The sequence below is a fragment of the Trichosurus vulpecula genome, chromosome 1, assembly GCF_011100635.1.
Source record: "Trichosurus vulpecula isolate mTriVul1 chromosome 1, mTriVul1.pri, whole genome shotgun sequence".
In the NCBI taxonomy this organism is placed as follows: domain Eukaryota; kingdom Metazoa; phylum Chordata; class Mammalia; order Diprotodontia; family Phalangeridae; genus Trichosurus; species Trichosurus vulpecula.
In genome coordinates, this window is record NC_050573.1 from 5,602,885 (window position 1) to 5,618,226 (window position 15,342).

Consider the following 15,342-nt stretch of genomic DNA (forward strand, 5'->3'; position numbering starts at 1 on the left):
GTGAGCTTTTCTCCATGTTGTCTCAGGCCCTTTCCTCCTCCATAAATTCTGTCAGAGTTCTGCTTTCACCCTAGTCTCCTCGCACATATCAGAAAGGAAGCTCTTACTGGTCTTTCTCTTATGTTGCCGTTGCTGCCTCATATTTACCTATCTTCAATATTATTATCATTATTCTTATTGAATCCCTCAGGTGTTTGAAAAGCAAACAATTTCTTCATGTATGGTTTTCTTTCTAGGAATGTTTTGAATTCCTATTTATTATTATCTTCTGTAAGTTCCTTTGTCCCTTTTTGTATCCCCAAAACTTAACACAGTGCCTGGCACATAGTAGGTGCTAAATAAAGGATTGCTGATTGATTTGGCATTCAAAGCCTTTTATAACTGAGCACCCTAACTTTCTAGTTTTCCTACACCTTACTCCCCACCATGTACTCTTGAATCCAGTGATACTGGCCTCCTGGCTGTTCCACAAACAAGCACCTCCATCTCTCAGCTCCAGGCATTCTCTCTGGCTGTCTGCCATGCCTGGAATGTTCTCCCTCCTTAACTCCCCCTACTATAGCAGCCCCCCCACCCCGGCTTCCTTTACATCTCAACTAAATCTCAACAAGGAGCCTTTACTTACTCATTCTAATTGTAGTGCCTCTCCCTCTTAGTTATTTCTTGTTTATCCACTATACAATTTGTATATATTTGTTTGCATGTTGTCTCTTCCATTAGATCGTGAGCTCCTGGAGGGCGGGGACCATCTTTTCATCTTTTGTATCCCTAGCACTTAGCACAATGCCTGGCACATAGTAGGTACTTAATAAATGTTTATTTCTTGATTGCTTATCCATTTTTTTCCCATAATAGTTAGCTCAGGTTTGCAGGGTAGGTCTCATGGAGTGCATCTTGATCTTTGCTCTCCTCTTCCTACTCCATTGTCCACACAGCTGCTAAAGTGATAGTCCTAAATCAATTCTGAATGTGTGACTCCCCTGCTTAGAAAACTCCAGTGGCTCCCAGTTACTTCTAGTATCAGATAGAATCACCTGTTTGGGATTGAAAGCCCTTCACAATCTGATGCTGGGCTCCTTTGCCAGACAGGATCCAGGACTCTTCTCACACTTTGTAGTCAGGCTAAACTGACCTTGCTATTCCTCACATATAACAATACATCTCTAGCTCCTGTGCCTTTGCACAGGCTGTGCTCCCTGCCTGGAATGCATTCCCTCCTCACCTCTGCCTCTGAGAATCCTTAAGTTTCTTTCAAAATTTGAATCAAATGCCACCACTTACATAAAGTTTTACCTGCTCCCCCACTTCAATTGTTGGAGAATCCTCCCTTCAATTTCCCACTTGCTATGTTTGTTTTCTCTCTCTCTCTGTCTCTCTCTCTCTCTTTCTCTCTCCATATATACATATACATACATATATATATATACACATATATATATATATATATACATTTATACACTGTTGACCAAAAACAGTATCACAAGTCTACACACACACACACACACACACACACACACACACTGTGTATAAAATAATTTCAGGAGACAAAATTTTGGGGTTAATTATAATCAATTTCATCAATCATGGGCAGTAAGTGATTGAAAAAAAAGGGGGTCTGATCCTTTCTATGATCAAAGAGTAGGCATGGCCACTTCTTGAGGTTTATATGCCCTTGGATGAGAGGTGTTCCTGACCAATCAACTCTGATTGGTTAACAGTTAATGGGAGGCAGACTTTACAAAGAGAATTAAGCTCTCTCTGATGAGGGACTGTTACTCTTAGCCAGAGATACTGTCTCTATACCCAGACCATGAACAGACCATGCCCGGCCTTGGGCAATCTGGACAAAGACTCTGTATCCCCCACCCAAGCCTGAGCTAGTTGGGTTGAGGAGCAATACCCAGAACAGGGAGAGTATTAATCCTGTCTTTCATCAGCCCTGTCCTGGAGAGATTGGACAAGAAAACAGGACAGGGAAAAAAAAGCTGAGGTCTCCTCAATTTTAATAATTGGCTCTTAATATGAGAGAAATAATTTCTTTTATACACACACACACACACACACACTTATCTGCAGTGGCAAAAAGTAAGGTCATTGAAGGTAAAGAGTGTTTTCTTTTTTTCTTTGGATCTCAAGCACCTAGGACAACACCTGGGATACAGTAGGTGCTTAATAATGCTTGCTGATGGACTCACCAATGGTGAAATTCATCCACTGCTCCAATTTGTGCTGTGCTAATTGTGTCAGATTTCAGAACACAATCAAAATCATGCTCACTCACAGTAGTTGGTTCATTAACATATGAACAACTATATGTGGATGAAAATGTCGCTTCAACTCAATTCAACAAATGTTTCTTAAGGTCTGCTCTGTTCTCAGAACTATTAGGTAATAAATCAGTCAATTCCTACCCTCAAGAAGCTGCTAATCTCCTGGTTGGGGGGTGGGGAATACAATATTTATAGAGGTAAGTAAATACAAAATAATCAAATCATTACAAGGGAGAAAGGGTGCTGAACTCAGGGAAGCTCAGAAAATTCCCCACAGAGAAGGCAGTGCCTGAGCTGTGAAGAAAGGAAAGGATTCTATGATATAGAATTGAGGAAGGATAAGGTACCAGGCCTTAAGGGACCACCTGTGGAAACATAAGAAGTCTGGCCTTCTTGGGCTTGAGGATCTATTACTTTTTACTTTTGGGGTGGAGGGCAGATGGGAAGGAAATAAATCAGGCTACTGGTGACAGCTTCAAGTCACCCAGGCCACAAGCTTCCCTGGAGAGTGGGATGTTATATGGATGCTTGGCTGAGACAGGCTGAGATTTTGAGTGGCTAGGCCATTTGGTTGGTTGGGGCATTCTACTGGTAATTAAGGTGGGACTTTTTTTTTTTTTCACTGTTTTAGAATGCTAAATTAAGTGTCTTTGATTGAGCCTTACTAGGTACAAAGCCCCAGGCCCATACCCTTTTGCTAACTAGGTGTGAATCCTTTGAGCCCTGAACAGAGTATAAAAGCCCAAAGGTTGGTGTTTTGTATGGGGTTCTCAGCCACTGGCAGAGTGGTGTGGGACTCTGGGCAGCCACTCTAAGAGCCTCCCAGCTTATGAAGCCAGATGTTGAAGCTTTCCTGGTAACCATGAATTATGATTTGGTCTGTTTATATTGTGTATGTTTGTAATTTGTTTGTATTTGCTCTGAAGTTCAGGTTGCTGGCTTCTTCCCCTGAACTAAGTGAATGATATTTGTGTGTTGGATTAACGTAAGATTATGAACCCCTTAAAGTTGCTTTCCTTAGTAAAGCAGATCAAAGAACCTGTGTTAGTAGCCTTCTGTGTGCTGGTTACTGTTGGTCTTACACAGCCCCACTAGGTACTAGCCAAACTGTTCCTACAGGCATCTGGATTTGAATCAGGATGGATGGAACATCTATCTCTGACAAGAAGATGCTCAGAGATAGGGAATAGTTCCCTGGGCCTTTGGGAGGGGATGCTCTTTGCCTCAGCCCCATCCAACAGCTGTTGTGGGGTGTAAGACCAACACAAACCTAAAAACAAGAGCTGCTATGACAGGTTCTTTTGATCTGCTTTACTAAGGAAAGTAACGTCAAGGGGTTAACAATCTTATTTCAATCCAACATACAAGTATCATTCACTTAGTTCAGGAGGAAAAGTCAGCAACCTGAACTTCAGAGCAAATACAAACAAATTACAAATATCAACAGACAGACCTTATCTGATTCAAATCACAATTCATACTTACCAGGAAAGTATCAACATCTGGGTTCATTGGCCAGGGAGACTCTTGGCTTGCCCAGAGTTTCCACATCAACACTCCTCCAGGAGTGAGAGCCCTATACAGAACACCAACATTTGAGCTTTTATACTCTGTTCAGGGCTCAAAGGATTCACACCTACTTAGCAAAAGGGTGTGGGCCTGGGGTTTAGCACCTAGTAAAGTTTAGTCAAAGGCATTTGATTACTTTAGCATTTCTACCCACTTTAATTAAGATTACACCAATGCACACCACTCAAGTGGAGCCATCCATTTGACTGGACAGTAGCAGGCCTCAGAGAGGGAAGAACAGTCTACACTCATAGAAAAACTAGCATTTAAATCATGCTTGACAAGCCTTACAAATATTTTTCACAGTGCATCTTCATGAGAGGCCTGAGGGGAAGGTGCTGTTATTATCGCCATGTTTCACACAAGGAAATAGAGCTGTTGAAAGTGAATTTCTGGGAGAACAGAACTGTCTTGTTCTGTGTGGGCCATTTTGTAACATATGACTCTTGCATTAGCTGCAAGAACTGGTGCAGCAGCTGATTGCTGCCAGGATCTTCTTTTCTTCCTCTGTTACAAAAAGCCCTTATTGCTAAAAACCAAAAAATAGAAATTTTTAAAAAATGGGTTAAAGTCTTGGGAATGACTCCTTTGCTTACTGCCTGACAGGAAGTTAATTCTCTTTGGTTTAATGAAATTATCTCCATTAACAAGCTGGCACCTCTTATCTCCCCCCTTTAGCAAGTGATACACATTTTCCTTAATAAGAATTTTTTTTTTCATATTTATAGCAGCTTTTTTTTTGTAGTAGCCAAGATTGGACACTGAAGGGATGCCCATCAGCTGGAGAATGGCTGGACAAGTTGTGGGATGTGAATGTAATGGAGTACTGTTGTTCCAGAAGAAATGATGAAGAGGCCGACTTGAGAAAAACCTAGACTTATATTATCTGATGCTGAGTGAAGAGAGCAGAACCAGGAGACCACTGTATACAGTAATAGCCACAGTGTTCAAGGACAGACTCTGATTGATAGACTTGGCTCTTCTCAGCAATGCAAGGATCTAAGACTACTCCAAAAGACTCATGATGGAAAACGCCATCTGTGTCCCAAGAAAGAACTATGGGTCCGTATGCAGATCGAGGCAGACTATTTTCCTGTGTCTGTGTGTGCTTTTCCCTTTCGGTCTGTCTCTTCTTTCATGGCTATGACTAATACGGAAACAACCTTTATCAAATCGCTAACCGGTTTAGGAAGAGGGGAGAGGAAGGTGAAAAAATTTAGAACTCAAAATCTTGTAAAAATGAAGGCCAAAAGTTGCCTTTACGAATAATGGGAAGACAATAAAACACCACTTCTTGGTGTGGCCAGCTGCTGCCTACTTTTTCTTTGCTCCCTGTGGTGCAGACACACGGCTTGCTGAATTGTGACCCGGCTACTGCTGGAATAAGCGGGTGCACTAAGCCCGTCCGCCCCACAGGTGTTGGCTAAGCGAACTGAGAGGAAAATTCCTGCTGCCCAGCTAAGGAGCTGCCAGGGCTGTATCTGAACTCAGAACCTCGGATCCATGCCCAGCCCTCCAACCCTTGGCTGCTAGGAGGACCCTTCTTCCCCTCACAGGAAGCGCAGACTCCGGACGCATGCGCATCGGCTTCCGCTGCCCTCTGAACTACATTTCCCAGGAGCCGCAGTCAAGAAGAGCCCTGTCCCATACGTCACGTCCGCTCCCCTAAGCTACTTCCTACTTCGGCAGGCAGATCAGAGCTGCCGGCGCTTCCGGAGCCAGATTTCTGCGCCCTGGAGGTGAGACAGCAACAGGTGTCACCGGGGTGAAGAGGACAGTGGCCTGACGGACCTTCCGGCCCCTCGGAGCCCTGAACTGAGGCCCCCCCCGCCCGGGCGCGGAGCTTCCGTCTGTCCCTCGGTTTCAGCCCTTGGTGGGGAGGGAAAGGTGTTCCCTTGCGCCTGCGCAGTTTGTTACCCCTCCTCGTCCCCCTTCGCAAGGGGGCGCAGTCATCGGCCTGCCCTGGGGAGGGGGGCCCTTGGGCCTCCCGCCCTCCCTGCTTCTCTGGGCGGAGAGACTTCCGGGCACCGTCAGCCAATCAGAGGAGACACGGCAGTGTCGCCCCCTTGGCTCCTCCCTTGCCTACTCCTATCCCTCTCCTGGTCCCAGTTGGCATCCTCAGTGTCCTCACCTGTGAAATGGGCTGCTCTTCCTCAGGGATTCCCCTGGGATGGGCACTGTGGGGTCCTGGAGGGGGCACTGCCTCAGTTTACCCCCCTGAGAAATGGGGCCAGGGCTGCCTGGGGGTCAGCACCAGCCACAGCAGGCACGCCCAGTATCTCTGCTACTTCCTGGGCTCCTGGTATGTCCATCTGGCCCTCGTTCCCTGAGGCAGCGTCTTTGGCTCTGCCGGGTGCCCTCTAGGAGCATGGCCCTCCCTTCTCCCTGCACCTCTCATGGCTCCCTTCTTCTCCCCAGGAGAGGCCCCTGCCTGGCCCGAGGGGCAGAAGAGTGGAGAGGAAGCCATGGCCCCCCAGGTGAGTGGGACCCTTCCCCAGTGGGGCTTTGCCATTCGCAGGTGACACATTCATAGACTCTGCCTCCTCTCCTATAATGCCTGGGCTAGGGGGCCTGCAGGTCTGGACCTGGAGTCAGAATGACTGGAATTCAAATGCCACCTGAGAAACTGACTAGCAGTGTAGCCCTGGCAAGGTACTTGGTCTTCCTCAGTTTCCCCATTTGTAAAACCTGCCTCCCAGATTTGTGGTGAGAATCCAAATGCAAAAATACTTGTAGAGCTCTTTGGATACTTTCCAGCATTTTAGAAATACTAGTGACAGAGGCGGGGGGCTACTGCTGCTACTACCATTATTACTACTACTATTACTACCACCACCACCACCTGAAGGAGAGAAGGGACTTCCTGGAGGTGACATCACCTGTCAGACTCCAGATCTCTTCCCCTCCACCCACAACCCAGGGCCTCCTGACCTCTGTCAGCATCACTCTTTGGCCTCTCTGGTTCTTCTGACCTCCCTTGGAACATGACATTCAAGGTTCCTGGGTCTCTTCATCAAGCTCCATGCTGGGTGGCTAGTAATGGACATAATTCTGTTTCCAAGAACCAGGATGCATGTGGTGTTTTCAGTGTCAGAAAACTCTTCACAAAGCCTTGCAGGGAAGGGCATGGTATTACATCCCTTTTCCAGATGTTGGGGGTAGAGATCGTGGAAGAAAAGGAAAATTCCTGGGATCATGGCAGCATTGTGTGATAGAGCCAGGATTCGAGGGTGCTTGAATGTCTTGGCAGATGAATAAAAGATTCCCAGGGACAAGCTGCTAGAGGTGTGGTTGGTGAGAGTTTGAGTTAGGACAGTTTGTCTGAGAGGAAATGGATTCTGATAGGGTTTGAGGTGGGGGCTGATAGTCTTAGAGCGGGAAAGTTTGTTATAATGTCATTTCCTTGAAGGTCTGGGTTGGGCTAGCAGGCTTCTAAGTTTCCTTCTGACTCCAGTGGTATGGTATTGTGAGGCATGGGTAGGAGTCACAGCTTTGACACTTCATATCTGTGTGACCATGAGTGTGCTACTCAGTCCCTGCTAAACTCAGTTGGCTCATCTGCAAAGTGGGATAAGGAATACCTGCACCACCTGCCTGATGTGTCTGTGAGGAAAGTAGTTGGCAAACCAAAAAGCGCTTTTTGCATAGCGGACGTTACAGTGATTTTTTTTTTCACAATGTTTTTTTTTTATAATGTTTTTTTCACAATTTTTTCCACAGTTTTGTTCACAATGCTTTTTTTCCACAATGTTTTTCTTTTCCGCAATTTTTTTTTCACAATGCGCTACAGTGATTTTTGACCTGACTGAGAATCAAGTACAAGCTGAGTCACTTAGGAGGGATGAAATGAGTGTTTGGCTTTGAGCCCTCAGAGAGGTGAACAATGAGACTCAATACTTGATGATTCCTGCACATTTCATCCCTTCCCCTAAGGTCCACCTGTAAGGGATGGTCACTGGGGAAGTCCTTATGTTTACTGAATGAATGAATGAATGACTATTTCAGGAATCGGTGACATTCAAGGATGTGGCCGTGAACTTCACCTGGGAGGAATGGGGCTACCTGGATACCTCCCAGAAGGAGCTTTACTGGGAGGTGATGCTGGAGAACTACAGGAACCTGGTCAGCCTGGGTAAGGATGGCTTTCCTTGGGACTCAGGGTCCTCCCATCAAAGGGTAATTGTTTTCTCCCTTAGTAAATGCTGGGGGACGTATCTACTGTTTAGCCATGATTCTTTGGCATGTTGGAAATGGCAATGGCCGAAGAATGCTTGCGGCCCAGAGGAGGGATACTCATCATGTCAGTTGTCCGCAATATGTTTCTGGCTTTGTGAAACTGGAAACTGACTGTTTTATTGTCTTGTACTTCTTCAACTCTGTACCCTCAGTCAAGAAGTTCTCCTCTAAATTCCCAGTGCAGGTCTTTGAAGACAGGAAAGTTCCAAATCATCTTAGCAAGAGGTGTGTTATATGAACCAGTTTTCTTGCTAAGCCCAAATCTATGCTGTGCCCCATTCCCCCATATTTCCTAGGAACACCAATCAGAACAAGATGTCTCTTGTACTGTCCTCTGGACTATCCTAGCATTCCCACCACTCTCAGAAGAGAGGGGAGCTAGGATTGAATTCTGAGGTGTCTTTCCCCCTGCCACTTTGCTTTTTCCATTGACCAGGCTTTGTGGTTGCCAAGTCAGATGTGATCTCTCAGTTGGAGCAAGGGGAAGCACCTTGGATTCCTGAAAGTCGATTTCCAAGAAGCAGCTGTTCAGGTGAGTGAAGAGAACCTAATCTGTTGAGTTTTTGTAATTAATAGCTCTGAGAAACATTCACCAGGAGTATGGATGGGGAATTATTTATATCAGGGAAATGCAAATTAAAACAACTCTGAAATATACCACTTTATGGATATTAAATTCATATGTATAGTCAGTTAAAGTTAATTGATAGAAATGGTGGAAAGCAAGAATACTTTTACACTTTTGGAGAGCTGCTAAGTGATTGAATCTTTTTAATTTTTGAAATTATTTTTTGTAATCAGTGTAAATCTACTCTTTTCTCTCCCCCCTCCCCCAACCTCCAACTGAAAGATCAAAGAAAACCCCTGTTATTGTCAAGCAAAACCAATTTTCTCATTGACCATAACCAACTACATTTATGTCTCATCACCTCTCTAATGAGAGGGTAATAGCATGTTTTCCCACGAGCTTTCTGGTATTGTAGTTGGTCATTATGCTAATTAGAATTCCTAAATCTTTCAGAGTGGTCTTGACAGTATTATTGTTTTTATTTCCCTTATATCTGTTCCCACCTCTGTATATGTATATATGCTGATTCTTCTCCTCTTTGACCTGTTCAGATAAGAGCGAGGGCTCTGGTTTTACTCACTCTTCTTCTTTGTTTATATAGTGTTCTACTTTTGCACCCTGATTGTATGAGAGAAGTTTCCCTTTCATTCTTCTCCCTTTTGCCCTGTGGTATATTTCACTTCCCTTCTCTTTTTATTCACCTTTTTTCTATTATATCTAAAGCCCTCTGTCTAATTAGGCTGCCTTTAGGACTCCTAATGGGAGCAGTTAGGCAGCAGAATGAGTAGAGCACTGGGCTTGGAATCAGGAAGACTAATCTTCCTGAGTTCAAATATGGCCTCAGACACTAGATGCATGACCCTGGGCGAGTCACTTATCCCTGTTTATCTCAGTTCTTTATCTGGAAAATAAGCTGGAGAAGGAAATGGTAAACCGTTCCAGTATCATTGCCAAGAAAACCCCAAATGAGCTAATGAAGAGTCAGACACAACTGAGATAAATGAACAACAGTAACAACGACAGCAAGAAAATATGACTTCTGATGATGATGGGGAGCAGAGAGGACTATATGTATCACCTCCCTGTATTAGACTCTAAAGTTTGGCCTTGTTTGGTACCTTATGATCGTTTACTCTCGTTTACTTTTTTATGTTTCTCTTAATTCCTGTTTTGGTACTTGGCTTTTGTTCTGTTTGAGAATTATGTTTGTGTCTGCAGTCTTGAGTTTGAAGTGTTGTTTCATGGGCTAGTGGCAGACCCTTCTTTCTATGACATCTAGCTGGATAGTGACTCTTTACTTTTCAGTAGAAAGCCCTTTTGAATAGACTTCCAAAACTTCAAACTAATAACCTGCAATAAGTGGACACACATTTATAAGACTTCAGTCCATTCACCAATAGATAAGTGGTTTAAATATGTGAACAGTCAGTTCTTCAGAGAAAGAATATAACGAAACACATTGATACCAGAATGAAAAAAATTTAATCCTTTCATAATCAGGGAAATGCAAATTAAAACAACTCTAAGATATGCCACCTTATATCCATTAAATTGACATGTGTAGTTAGTTATAAATGATCAGTTTAAATGTTGTAAACCAAGAATGCTTTTATACTCTTGGTAGAGCTATCTTTTTATTCAGTGTTTTTGGAAAGCCAAATAAAAAAGCTTTACAATCCTTTGGTCTTTTTTTTGATCCCGTGGTCACATTATTAGAACCTTGCCCTAAGTAGGACATTCACAAGACTTCCCTTCATTCCTGGCTATACTGTTTTTCTAGGCAAGTTACAGTGGGGATTTTCTAGACAAATTGCAATATTTGAATGTAATTGGATATTATATTATTATATGATATGATATGGTATGATATGATATATATGAAGAATACAAAGAAATATATAAAACCTTATAAGAAATTGATAGAGTAAATTATACACAGTGAAAAAATATAACTGTTGACTATAACTTTGTTAATAACAACATAAAGAAAATTAGGGAAACAAAGCAGAAAGAAAAAAGAACAGGTTCATCTCAGCAAAGGGGATTGTTTACCATTTTAATTTCTTTCAGATTTGGATACTAGGTCTCAGGTCAAGAAAACAATTCCAGAGCTGGACATTTCTACGGAAGAATCATCCAAGAAAGGATTCTCAAGAGATGCTTCTTGGATTTTGACATTGGGAGGTGTCTGGGAATGTTATGCCAAGTTGAAGGAGGAACATCGACATTTTAGACGACAAAGAATCACCAAAGGGAAATCCTACAGTGAAATGAGTGGCACTGAATACAATAAAAATGGCAGAAGATCTAAACTAGAGCCATCTTTTTTTCCACAAAAGAGATTATTGGTAATAAAGGGTCTTCTTCATAAATATGATAGATGGAGAAAGAACCACAGAAAGTATTCAGATGTGAAACAATATAAAAGAATCTGTTTAAAGAAGATATTTTCTGATGATGATAAATGTCAGAAGTCCTTTAGTAATAATTTCGACCTTATTGAAAAATATAGAATTCATAATGGAAATAAACATGAATGTAATGAATGTGGGAAGTCTTTCCTCCAGAACACTGAACTTACTCTACACCAGAGAATTCACAGAGGAGAAAAGATTTATGACTGCACTGAATGCAGAAAGTCCTTCCAACAGAATGCCTATCTTGGGAAACCTCAAAAAATTCATAATAGAGAGAAACCTCACAAATGCAATGAAAGTGGGAAGGCCTTTCACCAGAATTCATACCTTAAAAAACATCAGATAATTCGTACTAGAGAGAAACATTATGAGTGCAATAAGTGTGAAAAAACCTTCCTTTGCCCCACTGAACTTACTCAACACCAGAGAACACATACTGGAGAAAAATTTTTTGATTGCAATGAATGTGGGAAGACCTTCCACTGTAAATTACAACTTACTGATCATCAGAAAATCCATACTAGAGAGAAACCTTTTATATGTAATGAATGTGGGAAAGCCTTCCATCAGAATTCATACCTTCGAAGACATCAAAGAATTCATACCGGAGAAAAACATGCATGTAATGAGTGTGGGAAGGCCTTCCTACGGACCACTGAACTTACCCAACACCAGAGAACACATACAGGAGAAAAACCTTATGAATGCAATGAATGTGGGAAGACCTTCTATCAGAATTCATACCTTCGAAGGCATCAGAGAATTCATACTGGAGAGAAACCTTATGCATGTAATGAATGTGGGAAGGCCTTTCTTCGGTCCCCTGAACTTACCCAACACCAGAGAACTCATACAGGAGAAAAACCTTATGAATGCAATGAATGTGGGAAGACCTTCCGCTGTAAATCACACCTTACTGATCATCAGAGAATCCATACTAGAGAGAAACCTTATGTATGTAATGAATGTGGGAAGGCCTTTCTTAGGAGTACTAATCTTAGCACCAGAGAACCCATACTGGAGAAAAACCATATGAGTGTAGTGAATGTGGAAAGGCCTTTGGTCAGAAGGCACATCTTACTCATCATCATAGAATTCATACTGGGGAGAAACCTTATGAATGCAATAAATGTGGTAAGGCCTTCCGCCAGAATTCATACCTTAGAAGACATTTGAGAATTCATACTGGAGAGAAACCTTATGTGTGTAATGAGTGTGGAAAGGCCTTCCTCCGGGCCACTGAACTTAGTCAACACCATAGAACACATACTGGAGAAAAACCTTATGAATGCAGTGAATGTGGGAAGACTTTTGGTCAAAAGGCAAAACTTATTCAACATCATAGAATTCATACTGGAGAGAAACCTTATGTATGTAATGAATGTGGGAAAGCCTTCATCCGGAGCACTAATCTTAATCAGCACCAGAAAACTCATACTGGAGAAAAACCTTATCAGTGCAATGAATGTGGGAAGGCTTTCTGTCAGAGGGCAGATCTTACGCAACATAATAGAACTCACACTGGAGAGAAGCCTTATGTATGCAGTGAATGTGGTAAGGCCTTTTGTCAGAAGGCAGCTCTTACTCAACATAATAGAATTCATACTGGAGAGAAACCTTATGTATGCAGTGACTGTGGGAAGGCCTTCCACTGGAGCACAGTGCTCGTGCAACATCGGAGAACCCATACTGGAGAGAAACCTTTTGAATGCAGTGAATGTGGGAAGTCTTTCAGTCAGAGAGCAAAACTTATTAGACATCAGCGATTTCACACTGGAGAGAAACCATATAAATGTTTAGAATGTGGAAAGGCTTTCTGTCAGAAAGCAGATCTTACTTTACATAATAGGATTCATACTGGTGAGAAACCTTATAAATGCAATGAATGTGGGAAGACCTTTCGCTATAACTCACACCTTAGTCAACATCAGAATATTCATACAGGAGAGAAACCTTATGAATGCAATGAATGTGGAAAGGCCTTCTTTTGGAGAACAGCCCTAAATCAGCATAGACAAATTCATGTAGGGGAGAAAACTGGTTAATGTAATGAATGTTGATGAATTCATTTTCCAGGAGCACACAGCATATTTGACATTAGAGAATTCATATGGGCCAGAATATGAGAAGCCTCAGCAAGAAATTCAAAATTCCTGAACATCAGACAGTTCATATTAGAACCATATTTGAACATAAAAATTGAGTTAAGGCTTTTCTCCAGAACTCAGCCTTGCTAAATACTATAATGTCAGACAGAAACTATATGAATGTATAGCAGTTGTGAATCCCATCTGTGAATAGTGGTGAAGCACAAAGAGATAGGAGAGTGCTGGTGTAGAATGAGACATGCCCTTTCTCTTATGACCAAAGTATTTCTTTTGCTTGACTATACTTGTTAGCAGTGGGAAGTGATAGCAATATTCTTTAAAGCTTCAATATAATGTAGAAAGCAAATCATCCAAATCACATAACTTAGTAAATGTCATGCATACATTCTGGCAGAGATAGAGAAGTAGACTAGCACCCAGAAGGACTGGGTTTAGAACTAGTTGAATGGCTATGCCCAAAGAATATGCAGTACTGGTTTAGTGGCCGTTTGCTAGGTGGCCTCTACATAAGTGCCTTAGGGATCACTTCTTGGACCTCTACCGTTTTACCATTTTTATAAATGACTCATATAAAGGCATGCAGAATATGCTTTTCAAATTTGGAGGTAGCACAAGGCTGCTGAGTGTAATTAACATGCTAGATGACATTTAAGATACGAAAAAACCTTGATGGACCAGAATGTTATAAATACGAAAAGGATGATAGTGATACTGTTATTTTCGGTTCTACTAGTCAAGTACAACATGGGGAAGAACAGGTAGAAAATGGTTTCTAAAAAACCTGGTTTCAAAATGGCAAAGATAATAGCAGACCTAGTGTTGGAGGAACTATAGAATTCAGGTATTGTTGGTAGAGTTGTGAATTGCTTCAACCATTTGGGGAAATAACGTAAAATTTGCAAGAAACCCGTCACGGATCTGTTTGTGTGTTTGACCTGTTGTGATCCCACTTGTGTTCACAAAGTTCAGGAAGTCAAACACATTAAGAAAGGTCCCTATCCTAAACCAAAGCACTCATTTTTGTGACAGCTAGCGTGTCAAGCACAGCAGGTGCCCATTGTCTGGGGAATGGCTGAACAAATTGGGGGATATTCATGTGTTTATAGATTATCGTACCACCAGAAGTGACAGATATGAGGAATTTAGAGAAGCAGAGAAAGATGTATATGAAGTGATATAAATTGAAGAAAGATCTAGGAGAACAGTTTCTACATTGACTAAAATAATGTGAATGAAAGCAATGCTAAAAAGGAGGCAAAGTCATCAGTTGCAATCAACAAGTGGTTATGCAGCTATATTCCAGGCATTGTGCTTTGGTTTCTCTATTATACCTTGGTCCTGCATCCATTTGCAGCTTAGTTTGGCATAGAGAGTCAGCTATTGGTCTAAATCTAACTCCTCCCAGACAGCTTTCACGGGGTAGTGAGTCCTTATCCCAATAGTTGGGGTCTTTGTGTATATCATCTACTAGGCTACTAGATCCATTTTCCCTCAGTGTGTTGCCAGATTTGTTCCCCTGATTGATTTGGTTTTGGCTGGTACAAAACTGTGCTGAGAATTTGTGTTCTATAGTTTAGTTTTAGATCTGGCACTGCCATGCCCTCTATATTTTTATTTCTGTTCATTATTTCCCTTGAGATTCTTGGCATTTTTTTTTGCCTTCACATGAATTTTATTTTATATTTTTTTAAAAGAATCTTTGGTACTTTGATTGTAATGACATTACAATACTGATTTAGGAAATGCTGTCATTTTTACCATATTGATATTTTACTCATGAGCAATTAATATTTTTCTAATTATTTAGGTCTGTCTGTATTTCTGTAAACAGTTATTCATAGTTATGTTTCCATACTTGTGGTATGTATCTTTGTTGATAGACTCCCAAGTATGCTGTACATTCTATAGTTAATTTAAATGGAATTTCTCTGTCCTGCTGAGTTTTACTGGTATTATGTAGAAAGGTTGATGGGTTGGGTGGATTTGTTTTATATCCTGCAAATTTGCTGAAGTTCTTGTTTAAATTAATTTTTAGTTGACTCTTTAGGGTTTGTTCAGTATACCATCACGTTACCTATGAAGTGTGATAATTTCCTTTTTTACCTATACTTGTCTTATTGCATTTCTAGTACTATGTCAGATAGAAGTGGAGACAATGGACATTGTTGTTTCAC

General features: G+C 41.8%; 1 protein-coding gene across 1 annotated transcript; it reads left to right on the plus strand.

Annotated features, from left to right (window-relative positions):
• Positions 1-4,863: 4,863 nt before the first annotated feature.
• Positions 4,864-14,807, plus strand: LOC118845378 (zinc finger protein 420-like). The gene is made up of 10 exons (XM_036753309.1): positions 4,864-4,901; positions 5,396-5,578; positions 5,707-6,141; positions 6,258-6,316; positions 6,358-6,416; positions 7,845-7,971; positions 8,512-8,607; positions 9,245-9,267; positions 11,088-12,035; positions 12,116-14,807. Exons 1-10 carry the CDS (start codon positions 4,864-4,866, stop codon positions 13,103-13,105), a joined length of 2,958 nt encoding a protein of 985 aa, XP_036609204.1. The 3' UTR covers positions 13,106-14,807.
• The last annotated feature ends 535 nt before the right edge of the window (positions 14,808-15,342 follow it).